Source organism: Scomber japonicus, chromosome 15 (assembly GCF_027409825.1).
Source record: "Scomber japonicus isolate fScoJap1 chromosome 15, fScoJap1.pri, whole genome shotgun sequence".
Taxonomy (NCBI): domain Eukaryota; kingdom Metazoa; phylum Chordata; class Actinopteri; order Scombriformes; family Scombridae; genus Scomber; species Scomber japonicus.
The window spans coordinates 24,163,281-24,175,453 of NC_070592.1; the positions used below are offsets into that span (position 1 = coordinate 24,163,281).

A 12,173-nucleotide genomic window follows, 5' to 3' on the forward strand; every position below is an offset into this window, starting at 1 on the left:
GTCTAACTTGTATTATTCATATTCAGGATTATTCAGGACTAGTATTAGTTGTAATGGAACTTTAGAAATGCTTCCTAAGATACCTTTAGCCAAACAAGCAGCACTTTGGTCCACTCTGTAATATCTCTGCTGGATGGACTGTAATGAGAGATTGCCATTTATGGTGCCCAGAGGATGAACCCTAATGACTTTAATGATTGTCCCTCTGGTGCCACCACCAGGTCAAAGCTTGAAATATTTCAGGATCTACTATACAGTATGAATTGGTACAAAATCGTATACAGACATGGTTCATGGTTTCCAGATAATATGTTGTAGTGACTTTGATGATTCACTGACATGTCCTGTTGAGCCAACATAAACTTCAAAGTTGTGACCACTATGGTGGAAAGGGTTAGACCAGGGGTGTCAAACATACAGCCTGCAGGCCAGAACCAGCCTGACAATGGGGTCTAATCTTACCCATTGGATAACTTTGCAAAGTGTGATGCCAGATTTCAGAAGCAAGTTAAACTGTTAGGAGCCTACTTTAGATAAAATGCTGCTTCAGTGTTTTTTTTCCACCATGACCAGAATACAATTCTCTAAAAACACAATTAATACATGTCGTGGTCATATTTAAATAATTAATATATTGAAGATTGCGCAATATGTTGTCAATCAGCAGCTTCTGTGCAAAATAATTTGCCAAAGACTGAGACATAAAATTGCACACATTTTTCTTTAGAAATCTCAGGCTGTTCATCTGTTATATAAATATTTGTTCTTTTTGGAAAGGTTTTGGGCTGTATGTGGCCCTTGAACTAAAATCAGTTTGACACCCCTGGTTTAGACATTAATGTAAGCCAGAGAATAAAATGTGGTAAGTTTGTTGATCACTTAACTTTTTATCTGGCACCATCATCATATTATTTGGTTTATGATCAAATACCTGCGAAGCTAATGAGATCATCTTCAGCTATTATTTGTGTCTTTTTAAAATATCATGCTAAGTCGCTACACTAAGATGATGAACATGGTAAATATTACACCTGCTAAACATCAGTATGTCTGACTGCCATTACGTTAGCATGCTGACATTGCAATATTTAGGTCAATAACCACCAACTTTTATAACTTTGATAAGTTTTCAAAGTAAGAAAGTTGGCTTCAGTTCACTGCCAACACCATTCCAGTTTCCACTTAATTTCAAACTTACTGAACACCTATCTAAATAAATGTCACCTTTATGGGTAAAATGAACGTAATGCAATTTGGGACTTCATTTCTTCTGTCAAGACTTGAGGCTGATGGAGTTTCCTGCACTGTGGAACATTAGTCTTTTAGTATGTAATCAGTCAGTTTTACTTTCTTTCTTTTAATTCCTGTATTTGCTGTATTGTATTTTATATTAGTATAGAAATATGAGTGTTTTATTGTTAGTCACGATACTACTATGGAATTTTTGTATTTGATTCAGCTACAAAGTTGTAGTTGCAGTACTAGAAGGATTATTAGTGGTAATGGAAGCAGGAGTAGTAGCAATAGTAGTAGCAATAGTAGTAGTAGTAGTAGTAGTAGTGGTGGGAGTTTTCCTCTTTCTTCTGTTCATTCATTAGGTTTAAGTGACTGTCAGCCGGACATTCACTCAGTGAGAGAGGGTTGCTTAGCAGCTATGTGTCTCTGCCTGGCTATTGGCCAGTGTGATGGTGAGTCAGTGTGGTTAGTTGTGTTGTTGAATGCCTTTGTGTCTCTAAGAGAAGGCAATGCTGAACCCCTCACCCTATTTTCACCTAACAGTTAAAAGACACTTTAAAGTTGATGTTTCATTTGGCTTTTATATGCCTACATAAATGTTGTAAGAACACTTTATATCTGACCTTTACCTGGTTTTTGCAAAGCTTTTACAGTTTAAAGGCCATTGTCATCATGTTAAGATATAGTAAAGGAACCTCTGAGTGTGACTTGAGCATACAGCCCCACCCTGTGGCCGCTCTGCAAACTGCACGTCTTTAAAATGACCTCTATTGCTGCAGTGTGATTCACTGTTGTAAGCTTTCTCTCTTTTCAGCCTCTGCCTGGGCAAATGTGATGTTTGGTTTTCCACTGGGCTGAAGCCTGATACAGCGAGGCTCAGAATAGATTTATATTGATCCGTGATGAACAGCTAGAAAAGAGGCATAGAAAAAATAATGGGTCTGGCCGAACACAGTTTAAACAGTAGAATGAGGTGAAATCAGACCTAAATGGGAGGTGTCAAATCTGGATTGATTTTATGATATAGGCCAGTTGTAACACTTTAAATAAATCCATGTCGCACTGAATCTGTGTATTCAGTGTTTCTGAGGTCTTCTTTAGTACCAATCTTCTTTATGTTCACAAATATTGGCTGAATCTCACCAAAAAAAACTTGAATTGAGTGATATTTTCCTTTAACAAAAATTATTTTTTCTGCACAAAATGTGGGATTCCACCTCTCATGGGAGGCCAATGTCTAAAAGTGAATGTCCATTTTGATCCTTGAAGTCAAAGCTCAATCTTCATGACTCATTTCAATGTGTCCAACATTGTCCAGCTGAGTAAATGAGAGTCTGCAGATACCAGAGGCAAAATTAATTTCCGCAGTCATTAAATTTCCTTGTGGATTATGACTGTGTGTGTGTGTGGGTGTGTGTGTGTGTCTGTGTGTGTGCTTATGTATAAACATGTGTAGCTATGTAAGTGGGTGCTTGTGTGTGTTTATGTCCGAGTCTCCCCTGCCTTGTGGCCTCAGCATGGTTACCATGAGAACAGCATGGTGACATCACTGCAGTAATGTGACATCATTGCGAGACGGTGACTCATAATCTTGGCTCACTCCCTCTGTGTGTCTGTGTGTGTGTGTGTGTGAGGAAACACTGGGGGGGCTAGAACCAAAAAACGACAACAACAGTCACTCCCGACATCCATGTGTTTTATTCTATGTAACAAAAATAATTACATTGTCTTTGTTCTAAGAGTCTAACAATATTGAAAACAAAAAAAAAACAAAAAAGTAAAATCATGTGATAGGACAAATAGACATTTACATGAATATCATAGAGAAATGTTGAAGAATAGAATTATATTGCACAACCGAGCACAAATGATTCCTTGTCCAAAAAACAAACAAACAAACAAAAAAAAACTACAAAAAAAGAATATTCATGTTCATATTTGTGTATTCATGTAACCCAGCTCAGTGCGTCATGTATAATCAACATAGCATCACTTCATGTTCAACTCCCTGATACAACCATAGCAATCAAACATCTCAGGTTCCACACGTAACACAATCCTGTCTTTGGCACATCAAATCTATGTTGGATTTTTGTAATTGGGTACAGCATAAATAAAAAAAACATCAGGTGACAAAGCAAAAATCCAAACAAAAATTCAAAAATCACTTGTGTGTGTGTGTTGGTACCTTGGGGAAGGAAAGTCAAAGAGGCTCTCTCTTGTCTGAGCCGGTGCTAATTAGGATGGACACAATCTAATCAGCTGAGGAGTGTGGAGATCAACACATTGTGGAGCCACTTTGTGAGCCAATCTGTTCTAATCAAACTGTTTTACTGCATAGCGCCTGGCATTATATAGGATGATTAACCAAGCCTATAACATTATTATAGTGAGTCAAAACAAGAGGCAACAAAACACACAGGGCTGTAAAATGGGACAATTTGCACTTAATTTACGATATCTCAGCTCCCAGTCTTCATCATGTCTCTTTGTTTTTCTTACAAAAAGAACTCTCCTAGTGAAGTCAGATCATCTAAACTGTACAAAAACAATGGGTAGATTTTTTATGTTTATATGCAACTTTCAAAATACTCTGATTCTGGTGTAGATTTCATTGTTCGTTTAACGTAAATGAGACAATCTCATTCAAATTTGACATATAAGGGCTTTAAAGATGCATTACACTTTTTATACCACTTGAGAGCAGCATAAAAAATAAACAATATATTGATGCATTGCCACCTTACAAATTTGTTCTGGATGTGTTAGCTAACAGTTGACTATTTACACATTTGGCAGACAAAGTTAGTTTGTGGCCAAATTATGAATTCCAATTTTAAGTTTTGGTCTCCAACCTTTTCTGAGGGTAATTCCTAACTTGCTAGCTACAGTTATATGTCTACCAGCTAGCAAATCTAGTTGTCTGTCTGGTGTTTGGTGCATGGCAGGTAGCTGCTTCCTGCGGCTGGAATCAGGGTTGATAAGAGTGGATTTGTGGGGCTATAAAACCAAAACAAGGTGCTAAAGTAGGCTAAAAGCGCTGTAGAGCTAAGACGGACAACAGGGTCAGGTAATAATGCTTGTTGTCTCAGTCTGTCACACAGTTACAGTATTTGATACATTATTGTAAAAAAGAGGAAAAATAACAGATTAGTTAAATATTTTGTTTATTCCAATAGTTCATTTAATAACATAAAATCTGCATAAAACAATTGGTTGTAAGTGACCAAGATGTGAAACACATGGAAGGCTTTTGTTTTTACTTCCACATGCTTAGCCTCATTTGTTTCATTTATAATGAAGCTTTCTGGACATTTATTCCAACAACATCAAGATGTCACAATATTAGCTGATTCAAGAAAATAACAAGCTCATTTTTCTCACAGCACTTTTTTTTGGGGGGAGAAACATAAGACTGTAAGACTCGCCTGATCAAGTCATTTACATCCTGTAACATCGTCAGTTTTGATCTCCAGGCATGTTTGTTGCAGAAATAACAAAAGGGAAGCTGTACAGTGGTTGACTTGTTGTGAGGTGTGACATTATGTTTCCATCCACTGGGTGACACTGTGACACAGGACTACTGTTTTTCTTTTTTATTACTTTCGTCACTCACACCTCAGTCTTCCCCTGCCAACAACATCCACTTTCATTTGAAAAGCCCCCCTCCCCCCCTTGACTGTCTACTGACATGAGATGTCAATTCTGCCATTTGGTGAAAGCTAACCTCTATATGTGAGTATTATTTGTAGAACTGCAGTAACAGTAGGCTACAGCAAACGAAACAACACGTCCCATATCGGAGACAGTACATACTGTATACCAGCGGACCACAAAAGCAAGTGTATGTGTGGGTAATAACACTCAGTGCTTCGGTGTGAAGGTTTACACTCAAATTTTACAAAGTTAAACTAGACTGAGGCATCTCTTGTTACACAAATGATACAAATACAAAACACGTGTGAACACTCGCAAAAGTGTCCAGACATACAGCACACACTGAGCTTTCACAAGCACTCACAGTTACTCAGGCTCACTCTGTCACACACTCTATCGCTCTGTCAAACATACATGCATGCACACACACACACACACACACACACACACACACACACACACACACACACACACACTCACACTCATGCACAGTAGCTGTGTCATCATATGAAATTAGGTCTAAGCTAGTGGTACATTTACATTTACATATTATATTTGTTTATATTCATAAATACGATTACAGTCGTATTATAATGTACATACAGTTTTATCATTACATTATCGCACAAAGGAGGCTCATTCTGTAGTTTTTAGGGAGGGAGCACGTTCATTGCCTGAGTGAGAAGAAGGAGTTGGATTCTGATTGGCTGAAAGGAGAGAAGCCACATATTTTGCTGCTTTCATGTTGAAAATTTGGAATGGTCTGGTATGAATGGTTTGATTCAGTTTGTCAGAATTACGGTATTTCTTCACTGAGGTAAATAAACAATGATAACGTAACAACTTCAAGAATTTTTAAAATGCTAACAAGGCGCTAAATTCTCATTCTCATTAGCTCCTTTTCTAAATCCTAAATACACAATCAAGGCTTTGTCGACTGTCACTGCATGATTATGTAACCTCTTTTTCCCGTAACTCTAGCCAGGTTCACTTTGTACTGCGGTTATCTTGTAATTTCTCCATCTTTTCTCTCCTTGACCTATCAATTGTTACCATCCAGGTCAAGAAAAAGCAATTTCTATTTCATTCTCCTGTGCTCGCAGTCAAAAGACTAAACTTGTTTCAGTAAACACTGGGTGTATTTGTACCTTTTTTGCAGGCAAATATAGGCAACATTCAAGACTGATAATAACTACAGTGTAATGAATGAAACTTCCATTAAAATGAATGTTTCAGCATTGTGGGGAAATACATGTAATACACATACCTTTTTGCTGAGAACTCTTGTATCTGTCAATTTAATATGCAGCTATAGCAAAGAGACAGTTAGCTTACCACAAAGATTGAAAACGGGGAAACATCTACCTGCCAGCACATCTAAGGCTCAACTTGTTATATGTTGTTTTTTTTAATCCATACAGTTTCCTGTCTTTGTACTAAGCTAAGCTAACGATAACGGAATGAACGTATTTCTCAAAACTATTCCTTTAAACTTCCATTTAAACACTGCATGATTGTGAAATACCTGTGGCAAAGGATAAATATATTAATTTGCAATGATTTCTTGCAATTGCCTGAATTTAATGAAAACTATACTAAATATAAATTAGATATAGCGCAAAGTATGATTTTTTTATTATTTTGTTCACTCTGATTGTTCACATTGATCTTCAGAAACATAGAGCTTGTGATTCTAAGACAAAAGTTGGGAATTTCTGACTGTTTTTACTGTAATGTACAAGTGGTTTTCCACTTGCCAGTTATCTGCGTTCATTCACATACGTATGCACAGACGCACATAGACGCACACCACCCAGGCTTCCTCTTCAACCTTTTGCTCTTTTTCGCATTGATTTTAGATCTGAGCTGAGTTCAGCAAAGTTCCTCTCCCTCCACCTATTATCAAAGCGCTTCCTCTCTGACATTTAGGGAGGAAGAAGACAAAAAAGGGGCCTAGAGCAGGACAGTGGGAGAGGAAGAAGAGAGACGGCTATTTCAGCTTTTCATGTGAAACAACAATGAATCACAGAGGCAGGTTTGGCCTTTCTGAGCAATACCGTTTCTGTCATATGGCCTGTAATTACTGTCCTGATTATCCCCACTCCACACTGTTCTAGTGGCTCCTTCTGTTGCTCAAATTGCAGGTCTTTGAGAAGCCATAGCACATTTTATACACTTTTGTATGTTTGCTCTATTTTTGGTTCAACTTAAATCTATCTTTCTATCATTCTATCAAAAACAAAACTTCACTGTAAAGTGAAACAGAGCTGAATAAAGCACAACGTCTCTGCTATTATAATGACTATATTATAATGACTTGTCAAAATTTGGTTAAAATCTCCAGCAATAAAGGATGTTAAAATTTTAATACCCATTATTTGTTAAAACCATTACATTTGATCATCTATTAAAGGTAATTCATCTTATGCAGTAAGTACTACCAATTGTAAAAACAACTTGTGAGTAACTGCATTAATATCATAATTCATAACATCTCTGATATATTAAAGCCACTATGTGTATCATTTTAAAACCATCTTTGGCGCCTCCTGGTGAAAAGAAATATACAGACTAAAACGATAATATAATCAAATAAAAATGATAAACATGGTGGCTCTTCTTCATCAAATTATTGTCAAATCAGTAATGTGATGCTTTCTGTTGAATTATCACTTTATCTGTTGCTTCAGACTACTGAATGCATGCAAATGTTATCTTATACAATCATAGACAGCTATGCAGGGAGCACTTGCTGCATCATCTGCTGGAGAAAGTCCAGATTACATAATGTGGAGGACATGCCTCTATTCTAACTTAATTACATGTCCTTTTAATAAAACACATGTAATCATTTTGATAAGATATTGATTCCATTATACGTGGAGGAAGATTTAGTCAGTGAGTAGCCCCATCAGTATGCTTCACCATGCTGCCACCATGAGACATTCATCACCTGCCTGCTTTATACTTGGAGAATAAAGCATGTGAACATCAGGCTGTACTCTGCTAGCAATGCTCTCTTTAAGTGCCATACAACTGTGTGGGGTTTTGGCTGGAGATAAACTATTGAGTACATACGCACAAAAAAACACATTTCCACACACATATCCTCACATCCACACTCACAGACTCACACATGCCTCATGGTATTGTTCATTTACATAATTCCATCTCATAAGATTTGCTCCTCTCTCGTCTCTCGAAATGAGCCATGCGGACCACACAGCAGCCCCTTTCTTGGTTTGATATCATTCCTCTTCTTTTTTTCAAACTACCCCACGGTGCACCGAAAATTAACACTGTGGGTGCGTTTAGAAATCGTCTTTCTGTGATGGAAAGTGGGAAACCAGATGGTGGAGACATCTGGTGACTGTGTGTGTTATATATATATTTTATACCCACTGAAATTAAGGATTCCATGTTAGCTTATAGAAGGAACCTGCTATGCAATAACAACTTAGATCAAGATCATGCACAAGGTGGAAAAATCCTACTGTGTTATGCAAATAAGAAAGTCGAATGTAGAAGGAATATAAAAAGACTGCTGATGTTTGCACTCTGCAGGCTCAGGCACAGAGTCTGACAGTGTAAAATGTGAGGGATACTTCCTCATATTTCCTCTGTAAATCCCCACATTATTTTTTTTTTGGACTGCACCAAAGGAGCTGGAGGGATTTCCAGATTTATAAAGACCATTTCTGCTACACTGAAGCAGAAGTACAGCAGAAGTGTACTGCAGGGTTGGCAGAAAAGAATGGCATCAATCAGGGGTCCGGTGTGTTCCAAACATGGCTCATTCCCAGTCATCACTGCCTCAAAGAGGATAAAAAGAGAAAAGGCTTCTCTACCTCTCTCCTCCTCCTCCTCCTCCTCCTCCTCCTCCTTTCTAACCGCATCCCTCCCTTTTTTTCCTTGCCTCTCTTTTCTCTCATCCTTCTCCCTTCTCTTGTTTCAGTTCAACTCTTCCCCAGTCCCTCCCCTCTCCCCCTCCCTCCCTCCATCTCCACCCACCGCTCTCTACTTCTGCATGTCACACTGCAGCAGTAGGACGATGGAGGGGTCGGACTTGGCGGCCTCTTTAAACTCTTCCAGGGTGATCTCGTCGTTGTGGTCCTTGTCCATCTTGGAGAAGATCTTGTCCACGCGCTGCTGAGGGGTCAGCCCGTCCTCGTTCATACGCATCATGATCACGGTGCCGACCATCTTGTAGATGGCCTGCAGAGGGAAAAAAGGAATATATGTATATTAGCATGAATCATCTCTATTCTTACAAGATGATTCCTCAGGCACACACTGACTTATGCCTGCTACCCACTACCCACTCACAAACACACCTCGATGATCTCCAGCATCTCCATGCGTGTGATCTTGCCATCCCCGTCCAGATCGTACATGTTGAAGGCCCAGTTGAGTTTCTGCTCGAAGCTGCCCCTGGAGGTGATGGACAGGGCGCAGATAAACTCCCTGAAGTCGATGGTCCCGTCGCCATTCTTGTCAAACGTCCGAAACGCGTGCTGGGCGAACTTGGAGGCGTCACCATAGGGGAAAAACTGAAAAAATTAAAACATAAGGCATTATTTGCATCTTGCATCACTTCCTTGTTTTAAATGTTGGTGAATGGAAGACGAAAACCAAGATGGTTGATCGTGACTAGATCTGATAACAGGGGCAGTGGTTCTGGGGTTTTTTTTGGGCTCTACAAAAATAGGACACAAGGTTTGACCTATTCTCTTGATGTTGCTAATTATGGTCACTGTCAGAAACCTAGTAGGTCCAACACAAAATATGTGAGTTGAATGTAAGTTGAATTATGTGTAATGGAGATTTCCTTAATAAAATATTATTTCTCTACTACACCAGACAGTAGTGTTATCAAATCAGTTGTTTTGGGGACATGAGTTTTAGTGCCCTACAAACATTTATAGTGTCTCAATATATATTCTATATATACCTTTTTGTGCAGAATGGGTTAGAATGCAGGTAGTAAGCATTACCAGATAATTAGTTTTCTTTTTTCGCCTTATTTTGTGTCACTGATTACATTAATTAAAGTAGACTCAAGGATGAAAAAGTTTCTTCATGCTAGTTTCTGGTCACAGTAACATCATGGTGTACAATTTGTGTCACTTTCACTGTGAGGCAGAACATGCTGTGATATGGGAAGGCGTTGGTGACACTAACACATAATTATGACAGTGCTAGCTGAGAGGACATCGGCTTGACGGCACAACAGCGGTCTGCTACATGCAGTGCACACAACCATCTTGCTGTAATCACAACACAGTGACTCATACTTGTCATAACTGTAGTGACTAATATGTGTTTGGTTAGTGCCGCTCTATGAGAGGTTAGACTTAAGACTTAGTCAATAGCCTGTGTATATAATAGTACAATAGCTATGTATATAAATATGATTATTAAGCTATATTGAAAGACATCAGTAACTGTTGGCATTATTTGTGCCAATACCAACTTCTGAAAAGTTTACAACAATATTATTTTTATTTGTAGCTTAATCTATTACACACAGTATTTATGTAGGTGGAACTTTTAACACTAAAATAAAAGTTGATAAAATTCAGCCTCTCTGTGGACCTGTGTGGTCTCTGAATGTTCTGACTGAGTTTCAGGCAGTAATAGAGATGCTGGCATTAATAGAGGCTTCAACTCCTCTCAGGGTCCCAAACATAGGACGATTAGTCAGCCACAGTAACATAAGCTTTCTACATAACAGCTCAATAATGTTGTGAATGAGTCATTAAAGAGGCAACCTTTTGTTTTATGTAACAAGAGTATAATTTTAACAGTAGACCAAGAAATGGCGATGAAAAAAATTATTTTATCCATTTCTGTAGATCCTCCTCCTCCTCCTCCTCCTCCACCTCACGGCTGCAAAATCAGTTGCTAACTGCACCTAAAGCCACCATTCCCCTCCTCCTGCCTATCTCCTATGCTCCACCTCACCTTAACATAGAGCTGCTGAAACTCATCCAGGTTGAGGATGCCTGAGGGACAGTCTTTGAGGAAGCCTTTGTACCACTGCTTGAGCTCCGCCTCGTTGAATTCAGTGTTCTTGGTCAGATCGTCCAGGACCTCTGGGGCCAGCTTGCTGTTGTGTTTCCCCATTGTACTTCACCTCTCTGGGGGGAACAATACAGAGAGAGAGAGACTGGATGAACAGGAGGAAGTGGTAGACAAACACCAGCAACAGCGGTAAAGTCCTTGTGTTGTTGTCTAGCACAGCTCTCTGGGGATGGATGCAAACAAGGAATTACCTCCACACTTAAACACACAGATGCAGGCTGCACTGACTTTATGTGTCAAAATACACTGTATGATAATGATAGCTCCTGTTGTTGTTACAGAAGCTAATGAGGAACTAAATATACAAACTAACAAATGTTTCTTCATAGAGATGGTGGCAAACGTTATCCCAGTAACTACAGAGTGATTATTTTATCATTTTTGTTGTTGCCAAAGTATTTTAAATTATGTATTTTTATATATTCCATCATCACTAATAGTAATAATAATAATATATTAATTTCAGATTTATTTTGATACATTTTAAACTCTCTACTGCACTCAGTAATAATAATTCAGTAATGATGTCTTTGCATCAAATAACTAATCTTACAGATGCAGCATTTATTAATCTCACTAGAACATTTGATCTACTGGATCATTATCTTTTTATTTATAAGACCCATGTTATTGGCCTTTCCCCATGCATTGTAACCAATCAGTATACCTTCATAACAGAAAGCAATGTGTTGATGCCCATGTGTGTAAATCAGAATTGCTAACTCAACCTAATCTCTTGTTAACAGCTGACAGATAACAAACTATTGTTACATAAAACAAAGTCTAATATAATTGTCCGTGGTTTTACTTTTCAATGGTGGCAAACCTCTACAGAAAGGTGCCATAATGATAAGAGATAAGATAAGATATTCCTTTATTAGTCCCACGATGGGGAAATACTGTAGCAGCAAAGTGGACGGTAAAAAAGCGCCAATTAAAAGAATAAAGAACAACAAATAAGTACAAAAGCAATAAAAACAATAGTAGCAAGAAATATAGTAATAATAGTAACATTATGTACAAAAGTAAATAAGTGATATTGATGTTGAGTGATAATATACCTGACTTGAGGTTCATTCTAAGGTAACAAAAACACATTGATTGTTATTTTCAGGTAATTACACACTAATTAAAACATACTTATGGATATTATATTCCATTTCTGTCAAGTCTGTTCTGCTAGATGCCACTAAATT

The 12,173-nt window shown here is 38.1% G+C and overlaps 1 protein-coding gene across 2 annotated transcripts; it reads right to left on the reverse strand.

The window, feature by feature from the left end:
• Window positions 1–8,910: 8,910 nt before the first annotated feature.
• LOC128374071 (hippocalcin-like protein 4) lies at window positions 8,911–11,019 on the reverse strand. 2 transcript variants are annotated; one of them, XM_053334312.1, is made up of 3 exons: window positions 10,858–11,019; window positions 9,228–9,443; window positions 8,911–9,108 (listed from the first exon to the last, which is right to left on the reverse strand). In XM_053334312.1, the coding sequence occupies exons 1-3, from the start codon at window positions 11,017–11,019 to the stop codon at window positions 8,911–8,913; spliced, it is 576 nt and encodes a 191-aa protein (XP_053190287.1). The 2 variants fall into 2 exon arrangements, with proteins under 2 accessions (XP_053190287.1, XP_053190288.1); XM_053334313.1 differs by lacking the exon at window positions 9,228–9,443.
• Between the last annotated feature and the right edge of the window lie 1,154 nt (window positions 11,020–12,173).